This window comes from Hyaena hyaena, unplaced genomic scaffold (assembly GCF_003009895.1).
Source record: "Hyaena hyaena isolate Hyena2069 unplaced genomic scaffold, ASM300989v1 scaffold_58, whole genome shotgun sequence".
In the NCBI taxonomy this organism is placed as follows: domain Eukaryota; kingdom Metazoa; phylum Chordata; class Mammalia; order Carnivora; family Hyaenidae; genus Hyaena; species Hyaena hyaena.
Window position 1 is genome coordinate 2,085,335 of NW_024080689.1, and position 20,136 is coordinate 2,105,470.

A 20,136-nucleotide genomic window follows, 5' to 3' on the forward strand; every position below is an offset into this window, starting at 1 on the left:
GGAACTAGTTTCAGCGATGATGCCAAGTTTCCGTTGATTCATCCGTCCCTCCATCCCTCCATCCAGTGTTCTGGGGATGGTGCTGAGATTAAACCCAGGGACAAGATGGACGTGGCCGTGTCCTCTTGAATCTTGCGGTCTGTTTCTCTCTCGTATGGTCTCCTCTTCCTCCTCCCTCCGGCCAGGTCTCCAAATCTCTCCCCCTTAGAAGGATGCGAAGACACCCGGCCAGGTCTCCAAATCTTTCAGGGTCCACCCTCTTCCCACCTGCTTATGAATAAAACTACTTGTGAGGATTTCATTTTCCAGAACGCACTGATCCGTTGCTAGGGGCCCTTGACCTCCCCAGCTCTCTTCTGTGAGTCACTCTCAGATCGCCTAGAGAGGCCACCAGAGCTGGAGAGAGCGGTACTTTCACCTGTAAGAATGAAAAGGTGCTCCCTGCTAGGGGTGCAGAGCCTGACGGCATCACCGTGGGAGCAGGGGCCCAGCTTCATGCTTTGTGCCTTAACCGACGGCCAGGGGAGAGAGCGCCTTTCCTGCCGTGGCTGTTCCCAGCGTTGTGTAGGAACACAAAGCAGGTGTCCAGCCAGAAGGTGTGCAGCAGACAGGACCTCTCGTTGACACCCCATTGACCTGGCCGCCAGGTCCTGGACAGCTCAGGGCGCACTAGGAACAGAGCCGTTCTCGGGGACCGATGCCTCCCGGGCACACCTGGCCGTGGCCTGGCTGCTTCTGGGTGTCCTGGCTGGGTGTGTGTTTGGGGAGAGGGAACTTGCTGGAGAGTTCTTTGTGGGGGAGCCTTCAAGCGCTGCCAATCACGGCACCCGGCTCATTAGCAGTCATTGCCATGGCAACGGGCCTGCCAGAAAGTGGCTCGTTAGGCTGACAACTTCAGAGATGTTATATATAGATCTGGGTGTGGGGGGAGTGGGGGTGTGGGGCCCCGTGGATATGCCTTTCTCTGGAGCTCCTTTCGCTTCTGGGCTTGGGGTGTGAGAAGACGCAGAACGGGGGGACCTTTAAAGCGTCTGATTTTCCTGCCAGAGCAAACTGACGACCCCCCGTTACCGTCGCTTTGCTCACATCTGCAGAAGGTAAGAGTCAGGTGCTTCCCAGAAGCCTCCTGAGGGGGACTGAGTCCCGGGCTGAACTTGACGAGGGGCGGAGGCTGTGGGGGGCTGAGTGTGGGGGCCGGAGCTGCCTGGAGGCCGCTTCAGAGACCCGATCAAGTCTTTCTTAAAAAGGTCGCATTTGAAGAAGGGTCCGGGCTAGGGGGGCAGCAGCCCTTCTTTTAATAAGTAGCCATGCAGCGAAGCACTGTCTCTTTTTTTTTGATTAAACTGCGCTTATTAAAATTTTATGTTCCCAGTCTCGGTGTCAGAAGTGATGTTTTCTCTAAAGCCGCAGACCAGCCTGTTTTGAGCTCAGCTAAGCATCAATCAGGCTCACTGAGGATGCATGTTGGAAGGCAGCTTCCCGGGCCCAGGGTTGCCTTGGCCTTTGGATCAGGGCCCCGGAATCTGTACCTTAACGCGCATTCCAGGTGACTGGCTGGTGTCCCAAGGACCGCACTTTGAGAAACACGGCTGTAGCGGGCGGGGTTAGGGGGGGTGGATTTGTTTTCTGGGTAACTTTCCTTTGCTCGCCTGCTGTTTTTTCTTCCCGGAGGAGGGCCAGTAGCCATCGTTAAGAGGACAGTTTCCTTTGCACTGTTTTAAATAAGGAGACAAGGAAGTTAGCCTGCAGCCGGGAATGTGACTGCGCGGGTGGTTTTTCTGACCGTCTCCTGGGAAGGTATATGTTCTTTAGGACACTGTGAGACTGAGAAATGGGGAGGAGCTGCATCCCTGGTGGGAGCCGGGAGATCAGGTGGTCCGGGTGGAGGAAGAGCCGCCCGTGGCTAGCTGGGGACAGACGGACTGAGGGGCAGCCTGGATGTAGGTGGCCGGACAGGCATCTCTAGGACCAAGCTAAGATTTTGAAGTTTGGTTTAACCATTTGATCATCTGTGTGGCGTTGGATGAGTTTTTACATTTCTCTGAGTCTCCGATTCCTCATTTTAAAATGGGAAACAGTTTGTACCCAGTGGCAGGTTGAAACTGTAAAAACCAGAAATAAGTGTGTAAAGCATCTGGGCTCGTCCTTGGAGCACTATAAACATTTGGTGCATGATGAAAGTCATTATCGATGGACGGAAATGGGATCTGAGTATGTGTCTTGAGTATCAGCTAGATTAGGGCTCTGAAGTCATCTAGAAGCCCCTTGATGCTCTGTCGGAAATAGAGTGAGGGGGTGTGCACAAATGACTCCATTTGGAGGGGCAGAAGATCTGTAGTTTCCTTCAGATTCTCCCAGGATGGGTTTCCATGTACAGTTGACCGGGTTGTTGACTGAACAAAAGGACGAAAGGGAGGCTGAAATCCAGCCTTGCACTCAGACGGATGGCCCATCTGGAGGAAGAGGCGGGATGTTATGATTCCCACAAAGCCATGCTGTGTGTGCATCAGGTTAAGACTTGGAGGAAACTGTTTTCACCTCTCCCCCCACCCCCTCCACTCTCACTATCTGATCTTGTTCCTTGTAGGTGGGGCCCCAATCTCTGGGCCTGTGTCACTTCCTTTGCTAGTTTCTATTCCTATGGGAAGGAGCTGCCGGGAGGGAAGAGCAGAAGCCGCAGGACTAGCGAAAGGAAGGAAAGGATTTAACTTGAAGGAAACTAATTAGAAGAAGCAGCTCGACAGAGACCATAATTATTGGGTAGTTCCTTGCTCTCCATCCGTGTTGATGGCTCCGGGGCAGCTCTCCCAGGAGGCCCGTCCCTCCGTGGCCATGAGCGATGAGGTAATGTGGGTGGTTCGGGCGTCCTCAACGCGGGCCTGCACGTGGGGAGTCCGACTTCTGCCTCCTCCGCAGCTTGAAAATGAGTTCTGTTTAGCTGCGAAATACACCTGACATGAAACGTATCAGGGCCGACAGTTACACACCCGCACTGTGCAGCCGTCACCACTGGCTGCTCTCAGGACATTTGCATCACCCCAAAGCAGAAGCACTGTGCCCATCCTCCTGAGCCCCTGGCAGTCGTTAATCTGCCTCCTGTTTCTCTGGACGCCCTTCTTCGGCGCATTTCATATAAATGGAAGCATACACTACGTGGCCTTTTGTGTCCCTGGCCTGCGGCACGTGGGTTCACCCGTGCTGTGGCGTGTACCCGCACCTCGTTCCTTTTGACGGCGGGTGTTTCTTTGGCTGGACGCAGCCCATTTTGTTGACCCGCTCATCCGTGATGGAGCCTTGGGTGGCGTCTGCCTTCTGCCTATTGTAGATGCTGCTGCTTGTGAATGTGGATCGGCCATAAGCGTCGGGTGCCATTTTCAATTCTCCTGGGTACGAACCCAGTTGTGTCCGTGTCTTTTGACTTCTGATGTGCTTCAGGTCACCAACAGGAGGCGCTTCTTTCTGGGAGAGCGTGCCTGTGGCTGTCACGGTGCAGGGGGGTGGTGGGTGGGGGCAGAGCACAGGGGACACAGGCAGCGTGCTGGAGGGGGGTGGGAGACGGTCTTTGCTACATGGGCCGGTTTTGGAAATGGGCTGAGTTTGGCCCTTCCTGGCTCAGAATCCGAGGTGCCGTCCCCAACAGTCACCTTCCGTAGGGTCCAGACGGGGAGGAACCTGCATTTCCCAGACGGCTGGAGCTCGGGACAGTCACGGTGCCTCTGTGGTCACGGTGTCCTCAAATGGAAGCCAAGGCTTAGTCTGATCCCAAGAGTTAGAGAAATCCCCTAGAGTCATTCTTTTTTAATGTTTGTTTATTTTTGAGGGATGGGGAGGGGCAGAGAGAGGGGGACAGGGGATCCAGAGCGGGCTCTGCACTGACGGCAGCGAACCCGACGTGGGACTCGAACTCACGGACCACGAGCTCATGACTCGAGCCAAAGTCGGACGCTTAACCGATTGATCTGCCCCTAGAGTCATTCCGAAGAGGAAAAGCACCTTGCTGCCGTGACGGGACGGGTGTCATTGTTTGCTAAGTCACAGGGGGACCGTGGGGGGTCAGAAGTGTGCTCAGCTCCCTCAACCAGCCCCTCTGAGGGGCGATGCGTCTCCTGCCCCCCCACCTCCGTATTCGTCAGCTGCTTAACGCGTTAGCCTCCCCGGCGGGTGTGCGTGTGCGTTTAGAATTGCACGGTCTTGGAAACCGGTCCGGGGAGAAGAGATCGTTAACGGTGACTTCGTTTCAGACGTGGTGCTGCTAGGCTGGGCCGTGGGCCCCTGAACGTCGCACCCTGGGGGGGGGGGCCAGAGGCCGCGTGAAGCCCGGACTCACTGCCCCTCTCGCTGGGAGCCCTCCGTTACCGGGCGTTACCGGGCACCCCCCTCCTTGCCGAGTGTGTTATCCTTCATCTCCATGGCACCTTCCACAACAAGGCTCCCATCTCCCTCCTCGGTTTGTGGGTGTGCAGATAAAAGCAGTTGGTTGTCACTTCCCCAAGTCACGTGGCTGCTCAGGGGCTGAGTCAGGATTGAGCCCCAGGCCGGAGCGCCGTTTCCCCTTTGCTTCTAGGTCTCTCTCTGCTCTGTACCCTATTTCAGGCCACGTCCGTCCCCGAGCCTTGCTTAATACCCTTTAACAATTGCCCGTTTCCTCCCCGGGGCTGCTGGGAAAAGCACCAAACGTGGCCTTCCCATCTCGGATGCTCTAAAGTACCCAACTCGACAGAAGCAGCCCGCCGTCTTACCCTCTGGTTCTAGAATGTTCCTCTCTAAGTGAAGCCTGGTAGCCTTCTTATTCCTATATGACTTCTAGCCCCGCTCAGCCAGGGGGCACATCTCCCGTATGTGGGATATTTTATACACACACACACACACACACACACACACACACACACACACACACGCCTGCGCACTTGACTCCTCGTAAGGCTGTTTGCTGTGTGTTTGGACCACCTTCCAGTGTGGGAGCAGCCACAGCAGGTGTCTGGAGGCCCAGGTGTGTGCCGGACGTGCCCTGCTGGCGAGAGGGGCTCCTGGCCGCCGTCCGGCCCCTGGTAGTGTCCGGAGCCTTCTGTGCTGACTCAGAGACGCACCGCGGGTTCAGAGGCGTGGAGACAGAAGCTGGCCGCGGGGAGGCCGTGTTTGCTCAGGGCCCTGGGAGCATCTAGGATCGACTTGATGTAACGTGTACACGGTTTTGCAGCCTTAATACAGAGCAGGGTGGCCAGGGAGCCACGTGTCTGTACTGCTTGCTATTTTTGCTTTTTAATCTTTATTTATATTTGAGAGACAGAAACACAGTGTGAGTGGGGGAGGGGCAGAGAGAGAAGGAGACAGAATCTGAAGCACCTCCAGGCTCTGAGCTGTCAGCACAGAGCCCGACCCGGGGCTTGAACTCACAGACTACGAGATCGTGACCTGAGCCAAAGTTGGATGCATAACGGACTGAGCCCCCCAGGCGCCTCTGGACTGCTTGCTTTCAATGTGTCACCTGGTTGTTTCCTAAGCAGTCCTCATCAGTGACCCAAAGTGCCTGTGTGGGCGCGGCTGAGAGACGCCGAGGACGTTGAGGAGCAGATGAGTTGTCATCCGTCTGAAGCGGAGTCCTGGTCTGCTGAGGAATCCACAGCCTACTCTCCCCGTGTTGTTAAATCCACTTACTGCCTGGGCCGCCTGGGTGGCTTAGTCGGTTGGCTGTCCAACTTTTGCTTGGGTCATGATCTCGCGGTTCATGGGTTCGAGCCCCGCGTCGGGCTCTGTGCTGACTGCCAGCTCGGAGCCTGGAGCCTGTTTCGGAGTCTGTGACTCCCTCTCTCTCTGACCCTCCCCTGCTCACGCTGCCTCTCTCTCTCTCTCTCTCTCCCCCTCCTAGAAATGGATAAAACATTAAAAAAAAACTAAAAAAATATCCATTTACTGCCTTCAGAAGGCACAGCCACCGTGTGGGCTAATTTGGACCCTCTTTCCTTATTTTTAAATGTTCCTTTGCAAACTACTTATTTTTGTCATTCGGAGGAAATTTAGATGCAAGTGAGAAGTAAGGCAGAGAGAAGAAAAATTGCCCTTAATCCTGCCTCTGTTATAACCTCTGTCTACACCTGCTTTCCCTCTCTATTCTATGCATGTTTTTATCTGATTTTTATTTTTAAAAATTTTTTAAATTTTTTAAATCTTTAATGTTTATTAATTTTTGAGAAAGAACTGCAAGAGAGGTGCAGACAGAGAGAGAGAGAGAGAGAGAGAGAGAGACCTAGAATCTGAAGCAGGCTCCAGGCTTTGAGTTGTCAGCACAGAGCCTGATGTGGGGCTTGAACTCACAGATCACGAGATCATGACCTGAGCCAAAGTTAGGCACTTAACCGGCTGAGCCACGCAGATGCCCCTCTGATTTTTATTTTTATTATTTTTTTAACGTTTATTTTTGAGGAAGAGTGTCAGCGGGGGAGGGGCAGAGAAAGAGGGGTACAGAAGATTCAAAGTGCGCTCCGTGCTGTCAGCACAAAGCCCGACACGGGGCTCGAACTCACGAACTGTGAGATCATGACCTGAGTCAAAGTCGGATGCTCAACCGACCGAGCCACCCAGGCGCCCCTCTGGTTTTTATTTTTGTTAAAGAAATTTAAAAAATTTTTTAATGTTTATTTTTGAAAGAGAGAGAGAGACAGAGCACCATTGGGGGAGGGGCTGAGAGAGAGGGAGACACAGAATCAGAAACAGACTCCAGGCTCTGAGCTGTCAGCACAGAGCCCTACGTGGGGCTCGAACCCACGAACCGTGAGATCATGACCCGACCCAAAGTTGGGCACTTAACCGACTGAGCCACCCAGGCACCCCCCTCTCTGACTCTTATATTGAAGAAGAGCACTGCTATTCGTGGCCAAACAAATTAAACCACACGTGAGTGCGCGTGACCAGAAGGGAGCCGTGGTTTGGCTCCTGAGCCCGGTTCTTTCCAGATCTCCCTGAGAGATTTGGACGCTGGACCAGAAGAGCCGCACCTCGCTCTTCATCTGTTCTCGGCGTTGTCCGAGAAGCTTTTACATCGCGCTCTGCTGAGACGTGCGTTAATTACTTCTGGAAGGGTCGCACAGCCGGCCTCGGCCCCGTCTGCTGCTGTAACTGGGCATCCTGGGGGGCCGTTCAGGCTTCGGATTCCGCGGTAGGGGTGTGCAGAGTGACGGGCACCCCGAGCAAGCGCAGGTGCAGGCCCTTGTCCCCGACAGCACCCCCCCCACCGTGCCCACCGCATGTGACCTTTTCTCTCCTCTCCGCAGAAGCCTGGAATGGTCCCCCCACCGCCGGGAGAGGAAAGCCAGATTGTCATTCTTCCGCCTGGCTGGCAGAGCTACTTGTCTCCGCAAGGTCGGCGTTACTATGTCAACACGAACACCAATGGTGAGTCCCGCTCCGGGGGGGGGGGTCCGGGGGGCACCCTGGGGGCACCCTGCACCAGCCCCTCCGCCCCCCGGGGCTTCTGTCTCCCTCTGGCATCTCCGGAAATCTGGCTGCAGGGTCTCTTGCTTTCCCCACGGTGCTGGGTGCTGGGGGTCAGGGCCCGATGGGGAGGGGGGTCATCACTGGAAACTAACAGCCAGGTTTAGCGACTGTAGGCCCATCGCGGAGCATAGAAGGTGCTCATCAGACAGAAGCTTCCAGACGGGGGTCGCGGGTGTGGCGTTGCTCTAATTTCCCTGCACCGTCTTCCCCCAAAGTATCCCACTAGCTCGCATTTCTGGGGACGCTCGTTGGGCAATACTGGGGCTACTTGTGAATTATTTTTTCTAATAGATGACGCGGGTCCCCTGTGAACCTCTGAGCTGAGTTAGGACCATGCCTCCCTGCACCCAGTTATGGTGGGCCTCAAGGTGACTCCAGAACCGCCCAGCATACGGGCTGCAGGCTGGGGATGCAAGAAGGCAACGGGGCAGTTTCATAGAAGTCAGTTCTAGAACAAGGTGGTGGGGGGCGGGGCAGAGCAAATGCAGCCAAAGGGCTCTGCTTCTTGACCTCCCCAGAAGGTTCGATTTGGGGCGAATCACAGGTGTGTGCCAAGGCGGGATGTGAAATGCAGTCCGTATCTTCGTGTTGGCCCAGGCTTGGTCCTTCCCCTCCCTTGTCTGCACCCCCCTGACTTAACCGTCACCTCTTCCCACCCAGTGGGACCCTTAATTTGTCTGGATTGCAAGCCTGCGGGGCTGCAGAGACGCCAGTGGCCACTAGGAGTCGCTGGTGCGCGCACGTCCCGCCTTCCATGGGCTGGAGGGGCGTGTGCCTGTTGAAGCCGTAACTGGGGTTTCTAGGAAAGGGGAAGTAGAACTATTTCTGGTCATTCTAATCTTAAGCTTCCTCCAAACAAACCCATCAATAGCCTTGCCCTGTGGTCCGACCTCGACGGTTCAGCCGAACTTCTATGCACGAGCTGCCGCCCGGGAGGTGCAGAAATTGCACCCACATGATCCCGAGGTCCTTGGGGTCTTGGATCAGCCACTCTGTTGCAGAGGGGCTGAGTGCGGGTGGCTGGAGAAGAGAGGCTTTGTAAAATCTGCGTTGACTTTATTGTGCTCTTGTTAAATTAGAGAGTAGTATATTCTTGGTTACGAAACTCAGTGGGTATGAAAACAAGAAAAGGTAAAACTCTGTGGGTCCCTTCCCTAAAGCTATTTATTGTGCACATCGTTGCGGACAATCGTACCCTCTAACCCTCTATCATGGGCATGCTTATGCTTTTTAATGAATCGGAAGAACGATCCGTGTTCTAGAAGCGACTCAGGCAGCATCTTGTGGGCGTCTTTCCGCACGTGTACCCGTTAGTGGAACTCACCTTGTAGCACAGCCGTGTAATCCGTGTAATCCGACGTTACAGGCGTCCGCTGCTGTTAACGTAACTCTCCCCTGTCCGTTAAGGGAGTAGTAAAATCCCATTGTACTTAACTGACCGTGTCTGGTAGCTTTTTTTCTGAGGCTCAGACGTTAGCCCATGCCTGGGGGTCAGGGTTTCTCCGTGGGCCCGGGGATATAATGATCCCAAGAGGCTCTACGCTGAGGGCTGGCAAACTTTTCTTCTGCAGAGGGCCCGGTAGTTACATGATTTTGTTCGTGTGGCTCCTGTGGTCTCCGTCAGTGCGTCTCAGTTCAGTCCTTGTCATGTGTAAGCTGCCATCGATGATACCCAGAGTGTAGTGTAGCCGTGTTCCGATGAAACTTCATTTATAGACACTGAAATGTGAATGTCAAATGGCATTTATGTGTCCCGAGCGTGATTCTCTCTCAGGCACTTAAGACGATCTTAGTTCGGGAGCTCATGGGCTGTATGATAAGGGGGGGGGGGCCCTCGAGCTCCCGCCCCCGCTCTAAGCCCTCTGTTATGTCCCGTAGGACTGGCCCTTTGTCTCCTTGCCCAGAATCTCTGTTAGGCTCGCAGTAATCCTGGCCGATCGATGAAGGGTTGGGGATGGGAAATGCCTTTCTTTTTTTTTCTCTTTTTTCTTTTTTAATGCTTATTCATTTTTGAGAGAGAGAAGGAGACAGAGCGCGAGCAGGGGAAGGGCAGAGAGAGAGGGAGACACAGAATACAAAGCAGGCTCCAGGCTCTGAGCTGTCAGCACAGAGCCTGACGCGGGGCTCGAACCCATGAACGGTGAGATCATGACCTGAGCCGAAGTCGAATGCTCAACCGACGGAGCCACCCAGGCAGTCCTTGGAAATGCCTTTCTGGTGGCACAGAGACAGTCCTGTTTGGAGGGATCGTGCAGATCCCGAACATCATAGTAAAGGTTTTCTTCCTTAGCCAAAGGGAGCAGGGAGCCCCGCTAGCTTTCTGAGACTGGCTGCTGGGCTGCCGATGAAGGTTTTGGATCTGATCGCTCTTGTAGGGAGGTCGCTATCGACGCAGTCTCTTGCTCTCCTCCCAAACTCCTGACTCCCTGGAGCCATTTGACTTTGTGTCTCACCCTGGCCGGGCCAGCCGCGTCCCCCTTTCTCTCCAGCTCCGGGGTCTCTCCTGCCATGTGACCTGGGCCGGGGCCATGGCCCTGCTCCAGCCGCCGCGCACCTTTCCCGCCCGTCTCCCTCTCCCACACACCTGTGGCGTCCCTTAATCCTGATGCCTTCGCCGAGGGCGCTCGGGTGACCTGTCCCTGTTCTTACACCCCGTGTGAGTGTAACTCGTTCAGAGCCCGGTTTACATCTGCATTACCTTTCTCGGGCTAATCTGCTTATATCGAAATCCGTTTAGGATCTTCGGGACGGGTCCTGGCACAGCGCCGGCCGCCGGGCTGGGCTGCGGGGGTGCAGATTCGGACGGGAAGCGGCTCCACCGTCCTAGGTACCAGACTCCACGAGCATCGTGAGTGTTCGTGTTGACCCCTGGGGCTCAGGGGCAGAGGGGCGCCAGCGTTACCAGCTGTCACACCAGTCTTGGAAGAGGGGCGCTTGACTCGATTCCACACGGGGGTCACTGCACGTAAGGGCGAGACATCAAGGGACAGTCTGACCCGCTGACGACCCCATGGAGCACCTGGAGGCGCTGGGAAGTGGCCCCCTGGGCAACAGAAAGCAATAGAAGGAATCAAAGTAGAGGCCTGAAGAGATCGGAAGAGCGTGGAGGACCCGCTTGCGGGCAGAGGGAAGGCTCCGGGACGGTAAGCGTGGGCCCGCGCAAACTAAATCAGAACAGAAAGGATGAGGTCAGCTTCACGTCCACAGCTGTGGCTGAAGGAGGAGGTGGAATCCGTCCGACAGGTTGCAGCAGCTCAGGGAAAGGAGACTCCTCAAGGCTCCTCTGGGCGCTCTGCCTCGTGTGATGGAGCCGTGCGGCGAGAATGCGGGATGCGAAGGAGGGACTGGTTTGGAGGAGAGAAGACAAGTCCGTGTCGCGTGTAGGATCCTTGGAGAGGTGGCCAGCCTGTGTTTGGACGGATGCGCTGTGACACGGGGGGACCCCCAGGGCCAGAGATGAGGGTACGGAGGGCCATGTGGGTGCCTGGCTTGGCGAGCAGAGAGCAGGATGGATTTCACTTCTTCTCGCCCCTTTGGCCTGGTGCCATTGCACAGTGACCAACGTGTACGACCGCAGAGGGCAGCCCAGAATTCTTATTTCCTCGTGAGCAGAGAAACGAAGCCGTGAAATGCAGGGGGTCACCCAGGGCGGACCTCTAACAGAGACCCCTGCAGGGAAACCTGGAAAGGAGGGGTGAGGGAGACTTTGAAATAATTGTCAGAGGTAGGAAGAACCCAGAAGTAAGGCAATATCATGAAGGGCACAGGAGAAAAGATGGTTAAGAAGGGCATTCAGAGACCGACTGAAACGTAGGTCATTTTGGTAGAGGTGACACTTCATTTTATTTTTTTAATGTTTGTTTATTTTTGAGACAGGGCTGCAGAGAGAGTGAGACACAGAATCAGAAGCAGGCTCCAGGGTCTGAGCCCGATGAAGGGCTCGAACCTACGAACCGTGAGATCATGACCTGAGCCAAAGTCGCATGCTGAACTGACTGAGCCACCCAGGCACCCCCTAGAGGCGATACTTTAAATCATTGGGGGAAGCAGAGATCATCTCGTAAATAGTGTTGGGCCAGATGGCTAATAGGAAATCCAAGGGGTAAGTTTTCCTATAAACCCGGCAAGGCCATCCCAGCGTGCTTTAAGAGACTGTGGAAAGTCCCTATCTCCCCATGTGTTCCGAAGGCAGGGTGGCCCTGAGCTCGGGCCCCGGGAACCCCTGGGGTTCGGCTGGTATCAGGATGTGGCTTGTGCTACGCTGTTTTGGAAAATGCTGCGTTGCCACCCAAAGCTGACTATTGCCCAAAAAGGGGGGTTGTGTTTCGTTTCTGCATATTGAGCTATAATCAACGGCCTCTCCTTTTTAGGGACCTAAGCCAGAGTGAAGGGGGACCTCTTGTTTGTGTAACAGGTGCATTTCAGGAGATGCAGTGCAGTGCTGTTTGGTTCCGTATATCACAGGAAGACCGGACAGGCACATTTGATCACTTAGCAGTGATCTGCTCATAGGCGCTCAGGCCCCCTTTGTGGAGAGATGCTGACTTTTTAGATCTTGTTTAGGGCATATTTTACCATTTGGACATTGAAGGGGTATTTCAAGCCTGTAATGAAGGCAGAAATTCTTTTTGTTTAATGTATGAGTCAGTATCATGTATTAATCTTTGTACACTTAAAACATTTATTTAATGTTTTATTTCTGAGAGAGAGAGAGAGAGAGAGACAAAGCATGAGTGGGGGAGGCGCAGAGAGAGAGGGAGACACAGAATCGGAAGCAGGCTCCAGGCTCTGAGCTGTCAGCACAGAGCACGACGTGGGGCTTGAAACTCGTGAACTGCGAGATCATGATCTGAGCCGAAGCCGAACCCTTAAGCAACTGAGCCACCCAGGCGCCCCGGTTTTTGCACACTCGAAGTCTGATAGCTTCATTTATTTCTGTTTCTTCACTTCTAAAGAAAGAAGATCATTTGAGGGGGATGTCTTAGCTCTGTTTCCCTAGAAAGCAGAGCCTGAGGCAAGGATTAAGTATTAACGCTTTATTTAATGTATAAGCCCAGAGCGGTGAGGGTGGGTGAGAGAGAGAAGAGAGGCAAAGGAAGAAGACCCATGACCCTGGCTGGTGTCGACAGTGAAATGCAGAGAGATCCAACAGGTCTGTTGAGACCACATCCGCCTGGTGTGTCTACTTCTCTGGAAGTGTTTCAGGGAGGAGCCATGCCTTTGAGTAGTGCAGGGGAGAGGTGTTTTATCTGCTCACCTCTCTCTCATCTCCCGTTTTCCACTGGGCAACTTCCTCCCCTGGAGAGCTGTTTCCGTCACACTTTTGGGCTGTATCATCTGAGAGCCCCAGGAAAGACGGATTCCAGCCCCACAGAGTGACCCTTCATCCAAGCCCCAGGTGGGTGGTCAGTGGAGCGTGGGTGAGGTAGCAGTCAAAAGAGGAGGCGGTTGGTGGAAACGTGACGAAGAGCCCAGTGTCTGTCTGTGCCCAAACACAGGGCCTCCCGTAGTGCCGAGTGCTGTGGTTATATCTAACTCTCGTGTCAGATGGTGACGAGTCAAATGTTAGTAGAGCTTCGGTGGCCAGTGACATCTGCTCCACAAGTCATCCTGGGGCGATCCTTCCAGATCATCCCACACAGGGCTTGGCCAACTATGACCCTTCAGCCAAATTTCAGCCTGCAGCCTCTTTTTGTAAATAAAGTTTTATTGAACACGGCCATGCTCTTTTTGGCGCTAGAGTGGCAGAGTTGAGTGGAGACACCGTGTGGTCACAAAGCCGAAAATACTCTCTGGCCTTAAAAGAAAAAGGGTGATGATCCCTGATCTAATGAATAGAGCTCATTCATTCAAAACATAAGTAAGTGGAATCCCCCCACCCCCACATACAGGAACTTGATCAAAGTTACCTGGCCATTCAGGGGCGCCTGGGTGGCTCAGCTAAGTGACCGACTCCGGCTCAGGTCATGACCTCATGGTTCGTGAGTTCGAGCCCCGCGTGGGGCTCTGTGCTGACAGCTCAGAGCCTGGAGCCTGCTTCGGATTCTGTGTCTCCCTCTCTCTGCCCCTCCCCCACACACACTCTGTCTCTCTCCCTCTTTCTCTCTCAAAAAAAAAAAAAAATGCATTTTTTTTTTTTTTTTTGCGTGAAACAAATTTTTTAAACAGTTATTTGGCCATTCGTAGGGCAGGCTATGCCTGGATCCTATCTTAATCCTTTTTTTTGTTTCATTGCCTCAGTTCAGTATTGCAGAGGATGGGGACTTAATTTACAGCAAGGATAACGTAAATCATGCAAACAAAAATCTGAAACATTTATTTTTAAGGAAAACTCAGCTATCTTCTTGGAGCCCCAACCGAAGCCCAGGGGAGCTGGGAACTGTTTTACCCTTTTGATAAAGTTTCCCGATGTATAAGTGTTTTATTATGCTTTTTAGTGAGGCTTGGAGGATCATCCCAGGTTTTGAGCCTTTTGGATTCATTTGCCAAATGGCTGGTAGTTTTCTTGATTTCTTGTTTTAATTTTTCTTTAAATGAGTAGATTTCCATTTAACTTTATTACACCGGAAGCTAATGTGAGTTTCTGGAAAAGTTTTCCAGTAGAACACTTTGCAAAGCATTGTTTGAGCTCTTCTCTGTTACAAATAATTGGATACTTTTCTCTGCAGATAGAACACTCCTGATAATTCCCTGTTAATAACGGTTGCCCCGAGAAAGTTCTACACTTAGAAACCTCTCTCTTGTTTTCTTCTGTCCATCTGTGTTGAACAAATGTGAGACGAGAAAGATGCCTTTGTTGGGTGCATTTAGTTGACTGAGAGGTGTGTGTGTGTGTGTGTGTGTGTGTGTGTGTGTGTGTTCATACATGTTTATTTTGGCTTTATTATTTTTATTTAATGGACCCTTCACGCAAAGCTGTTAGATCTTAGCGCTTACTATTAATCTGTTTCTGCGTGGGTTTTGTTTTTCCTCGCAGAGAATCCATTTTAATTTGTAGCGTTAAGGTAACAGGTGCACAACACGTTCCTCAAATCTCAGCAGTTTTAAAGAGCGGTAAATTCTTGGAACTTTGGCAAATGCCGAGTGGGTTGGAGTTACGCGCACTGCTGGTGTGTGGAAGACCCGTAAAAAATCAAGACAAAGGAGACAAAAGGCATTTTATGGTTTGCCAAGTTGTAGGAAGTTGAGTTACTGTGGAAAAGGCGGCTTATTGGTCAAGAGTGAAAGAACTGTCCTCATTGGCTGTTGGGGGGGTCATATTGGTCTAGAGTGTAAGAACTGTCCTCATTGGCTGTTGGGGGGGGGTCATATGGTCAAGAGTAAAAGAACTGTCCTCATTGGCTGTGTATGGGGGTCATATTGGTCAAAAGTGAAAGAACTGTCCTCATTGGCTGTTGGGGGGGGCTCATATTAGTCAAGAGTGTAAGAACTGCCCTCATTGGCTGTTGAGGGGGGTCATATTGGTTTAGAGTGTAAGAACTGCCCTCATTGGCTGTGGGGGGGGTCATATTGGTCAAGAGTGTAAGAACTGTCCTCATTGGCTGTTGAGGGGGCTCGCAGATTAGCCCCGAAATGTCCAGATACTGAAATGAAACAGAAAGGAATGCGTGAGAGACGCCTGGGTGGCTCAGCTGGTTGAGTGCCCACCTTCGGCTCAGGTCATGCTCTCAGGGTTCATGAGTTCGAGCCGCACGTCGGTCTCACTGCAGTCAGTGCGGAGCCCACTTTGGATCCTATGTCCCTCCCCCCCCTTTGCCCCCTCTCTCAAAAATAAACAAACATGAAAAAAAATGGAACGTGTGGGAGTTGACCCAGCAATTCCACTCCTACATTCATACCCAGAAGGGTTGAAAACAGGCACACACGGAAACCTACACGTGAGTGTTCATGATGGCGGTCTTCATAGCGGCCGGAAACCACCAAAATGTCTGTCACACGATGAATGGATAAACAAAATGAGCTGTGTCCTTACAAAGGGGTCTTCCTCAGGCGTCGGCAGGAATGAAATACTTGTAGACACGTGCTACAACGCGGATGAACCTTGAAAACCTCATGCTAAGTGCAGGGAGCCAATAAGAAGCAGCGTATACCTATGATTCCATTTACAAGAGACCCAGGATAGTCCATGTGTAGATACAGAAAGTAGGTGAGGGGCTTCCCAGGACGGGGGGAGGGGAGAATTAGAGACTTCAGATGGGTATGAGGGTTAGATGGTGAACGTGTTCCAAAATTAGACAGTTGGTACTATCTACACAGTTCTGTGAATATACTAAAAACTACTCTGTTACGTGTTTTTAGAGAGAATTTTATGGCGTATAAACTAACAATAACAAGAGGCATATGATGTCTTGAATGGAAGTTCCTTCTGCCTGATTCCCAGACTTTGGGGGGCATCAGAAACACCTAAGGCGTTTGTTTAAAAATACCATAAACATTAAAAAGAAATTTAAAAAAACGGAGGGGCGCCTGGGTGGCTCAGTTGATTAAGCGTCCAACCTTAGCTCAGGTCATGATCTCACGGTTCTGGAGTTCGACCCCACGTCAGGCTCTGTGCTGACAGCTCAGAGCCTGGAGCTGCTTTGGATTCTATGCCTCCCTCTCCCTCCGCCGCTCCTCTGCTCGCACTCTGGCTCTCTTCAAAAATAAATAAACGTTAAAAGAATACCCATATGCAGGCAGGTCCCACCACAGACCCACTGAATCGGAATCTTAAATTGAGTAAAAACGTCTGCTTTATATTGTTAAGCTCTTTGTAATAGTTCCCACCCACTTTTGACTTGGAAGAGGACAGTAAAACTGATGAAGCCACCGTCAGCAGATCACATAGCATGAGGTTGACGAGTACATTTAAATCCAATTTTCTTTTACGGAGATACAGTGGGAAAAAGACAGTTTTCTTCAAACAAGGAAACACTTATTTTAGTACCAAGGTTAAAGGTTGTATAACCTAAGCTACTGTAGGTAACGTGGAATCTCCGAGAAGTGCCACTTCCAAACAGATCACTCAGTTTTATGCCGACAAGTTACAGATTGAGTATAAACCTGTCAAGAAAGACCCTTCAACCCGGCTAACGTTTATATTCTTAGTGTTGTCAAGGTAACGGACTTGTGGATACCTTCCAGTTCTTTATTCTGATCCTTCTAACCCGGATGAGTGGCAGATCTTTTAATTTCAGAGCTTTTGAGTCAAAAGTTCAAAATTTCTTTTTTAATCTCAGCATTTCCGCCATTGGAGGAAAAAAAAACACTGAACTCTCGTTTCGACTTGGCTTCTAGCTACGGTTAAGTTGGAGCATTTGGGGGCTTAGGTGGTTTTCATTTTCCCATCCTGTATAGCCCTCTGACCTCTGGATCAAATGAACACCATCCTTGGCTTCAGGGAACCTAAGAGTCTAGTGAAATCGTTCAAGCCTTTGATGCAGCAAGAAGTCGTAAGGTGTTCACTTGCGTATTGCTCTTCTCTGGAGGTTTTTAGGCGGGGGCTTCCTTAACTTGCCTCAGCTTTGGTTAGGAAGTGAGTGCCCGTGTCGAGTCACCGACCCCTCACCACGCATCACGCAGCGCCCCGTGACCCCGTGAGCAGAGTTTGGTGGCATCTGATGGCATGGAATGGTTCAGCCATCCCTCTTTGGTCAACCCAACTGTATCAGGTGGCAGAATGTCCACCAGTTATTAGCTTGACCAATATTCATTCATTAAAGGACAAAAAAAAAAAAGAGTACAGTACGGCTCTGAGTTGCATACCCATAGAAAACGATATTTGTTTGGCTTGAACTCTTTAAAAAAAAAAAACGGTGCTCAACCACGATGGCTAAATTTCTAGGGCAGCGGCATTAGGGTGCCTCTGCACGTGTTGGTAGGAGACCTGATGGTCACGGAGGGGTCGGGACTTCCAGATGCTGCCAAACTGAACTGAAAAGATGTAGGTGTGATGGGTCACGTGCTACATTGTCTTCAGACCAGAGACCATCCCCAGAAGCATCTTACTCTGTGTACATAGTGCTTTAAGATGTTCAGTGACTTGACAGCATTGACAAATTGGGACATTTTCCATGAGCATCCGGTGACTTGTCTTCTCTTGAAGAATCATGGGGTGCGGCCACATCGGACCCACCTTCCTGCCCGAACATAACCCGGGTGGAGCTGAGAAGGTTGCCGCTCCCCCTCATTTTTCTTACACTCAGCTGCATGCGTGCATCTTGTGTGTCCGCTTCCTATGGGTGCCGGAGTTTGGACCTGTGTTCAGACCGAGCCTCGTGGTTTTGCACCAAGTAATGGAGAAGAGAGGTGACCTTAGACGCCACACCAGGAGGATATTTCATAAATGCTCTTGGAAATCGGAGATCGAGAAAGGGGACCAGGTAAGAGAATCAAGAATCCAGGGACTGAGGCACTTGGGCAGCTCAGTCAGTTGAGCGTCCGACTCTTGGTTTTGGCTCAGGGCGTGATTCCAGGGTTGTGGGATCGAGTCCCGCATTGGGCTCCCGCTTGAGCCTGCTCGCGCTTCCCTCTCTCTCTCCCTCTGCCTCTCTCTCTAAAATAAAAAATAAAACAGCTCTTAAAAAAAAAAAAAAAAAGAGAGAGAGAATCCAGCGAGAAATGACTGGTATAAATGTAGTTACAAAGCGTCTATTTCAGCAGGGACCTTCTGGCTCATCTCATGCTCTGCCTTTTACCTGGAGGGTTGTCCTTGCACCTGACCGTTAGTGCAGGTAGAGTTGCCGCCTTTCTGGGGCTGGTGTCAAGCCTGGGGGTGTGTACCGGGGCTGGGGGAAGTGTGGCTGCAGCAGGAAGTTGAGGTCCACGTGGAAGGGCAGTCTGGACAGCGGAAACGAGGTAGCTGCTTACACAGGGAGAGTCCGCAGAGTCTGAACTCGTGGCAAAAATGGAAAGGATTTGTAGGTTGAGTGAGTGGGCGGGCGCCGCGTGAGCTGATTATGAAGCAACACGTGTTTGTTAACGCCTTCTCTGTGCTCAGCTCTCATCATCCGCTTGGATGGCTTCTCGCGGGGGAGGGCGGTGTGCATGGACACCGTGCAGACGGCTACATGGCTGCAAAGCCCGAATGCTCCCTTGAAGTCGAGAGGTGATTATTGTTAAATGGGTCTTTTCCTTGTGGCTTGGAGACTCAGGTTTTCTCTCCAGCTCGCCTAGACCTCTTTGAAGGTCCCTTCCTTCTCTAAGAGTCTCTGAAACCAAAGTCTTAACGCTCACCGCGCCCCTCACCCGGCACCGTCTGGGAAATGCGCCTCCGTCTGTTTCCCGATGATCGGATCCTTATTATCGAAGGGAGATCTCGGAGTGGGGTAACAGCATTTTTGTAATTTCAGCCCCAGTCGGATCCCAGAGCAGGCAGGGCTCATCCAAGAGACGTGGGCGGAGCACAGGGTGAAGAGTTAGTCACACAAGACGTGTTTACTGCACGGGGCTTGCCGGGAACAGCATGCGGGGTGTGCGCAGGGGCACGGACACCTTGCACTGGAAGGATCCTGTCCTTCGAAAGCCGTGCTTAATGCCTGTCCACGCCCCAAGGATACCCTCAGCCCAAGAAGAAATAGCTCCTGTAATGGGGGAGAGGGGAACTGATCTCACAGTGGAATAGAGAGGAGCTATGGGATCACTAAGCCAGGGTGGAGGAGGGGGAGAGTCCTGCCTCTCGCCCCCACCCCCGAAGTTAACCCTTCAGTGGCCATTGTGGGGACGTCGTAGGGGTTCCTGGTGCCCGGGGGTGCTCGGGTTAGAGAAGTCAGAGCGGAAGCAGTTTGCTCGCTGGCGTGTTCCCAGCCAGCCTGACCATGCACACGTGCTCTGATCGGAGGCCACCTGGGATCCGTGCCAGAGTTGGGGCTCAGCTGTCCCCCGGTCCCTGGCGGTTGGTGTCCTTGCTGCCCCCCAGGCCCTGCCACAGACCCAGACCCTCAGCTGCCGAGCCCCAGTCTCTTCTGTATTTTGTGGGTCCAGACTTCTGTCCCAGGCTTCCGCGGTCCCCAGCCAGCCCCCCAGCCTCCAGCCCCCAGCCCCTTGCTTCCTGATAGGGCTTGATCTCTGCACCCCTGCAAAAGATGTTGAAATCCTAACCCCCAGGAGCCGTGCACGTGACCTTGGATAGAAGATCTTCACGGACACTCAAATTAAGATGAGGTCGTCCTGGAACACAGAGAGCCCGATCCAATCTGCGGGGCTCTTTACAAAAAGGAGAATTTGGGGCACAGTGGCAAACACACATGGGGTTGGGGGGGGTGGAGGAGAGGATGTGAAGACCCAGGTGACAGACGCTGGAACGGACTCTCCGTCACAGCCCTCAGAAGGAACCAGCCCCATCAGACCTGAATCTCCAGCTCCTGGCCCCCAAAACTGGGATGCAGCACCTTTCGGTTGTTGAAGCCCCCTGGTGGGTGGGGGTTTGTGGGAAACCCCAGAAAACCCCAGCGCTTTTCCCAGGCCGCTGCGTGGCAGGCTGCCATGGTCCCTTTGGGCACCGTGAAGTCAGACGGGTGGCGGTGTGCCTCCGGAAGGCCTTGCAGGAGATGCTACCTGTCCCCTGCGTCTCGGACGCCTGGCCCTCAGGTCACGTGGCCCTCCTTCCTTCCACATCCCCAGCCTGTCCGGGAACCCAGGGCGTGGGCTCTGGCTGAGCATAATTGC

General features: G+C 52.6%; 1 protein-coding gene across 2 annotated transcripts in view; it reads left to right on the forward strand.

Moving 5' to 3' along the window:
• Positions 1–20,136, forward strand: part of GAS7 (growth arrest specific 7) — a 214,714-nt gene that overhangs the window by 112,278 nt on the left and 82,300 nt on the right. For both annotated transcript variants that reach the window (XM_039231485.1, XM_039231486.1), the window contains exon 2: positions 7,269–7,389. In XM_039231485.1, the coding sequence (XP_039087416.1) occupies positions 7,269–7,389 (121 nt within the window). The remainder of the gene's footprint in view (positions 1–7,268; positions 7,390–20,136) is intronic.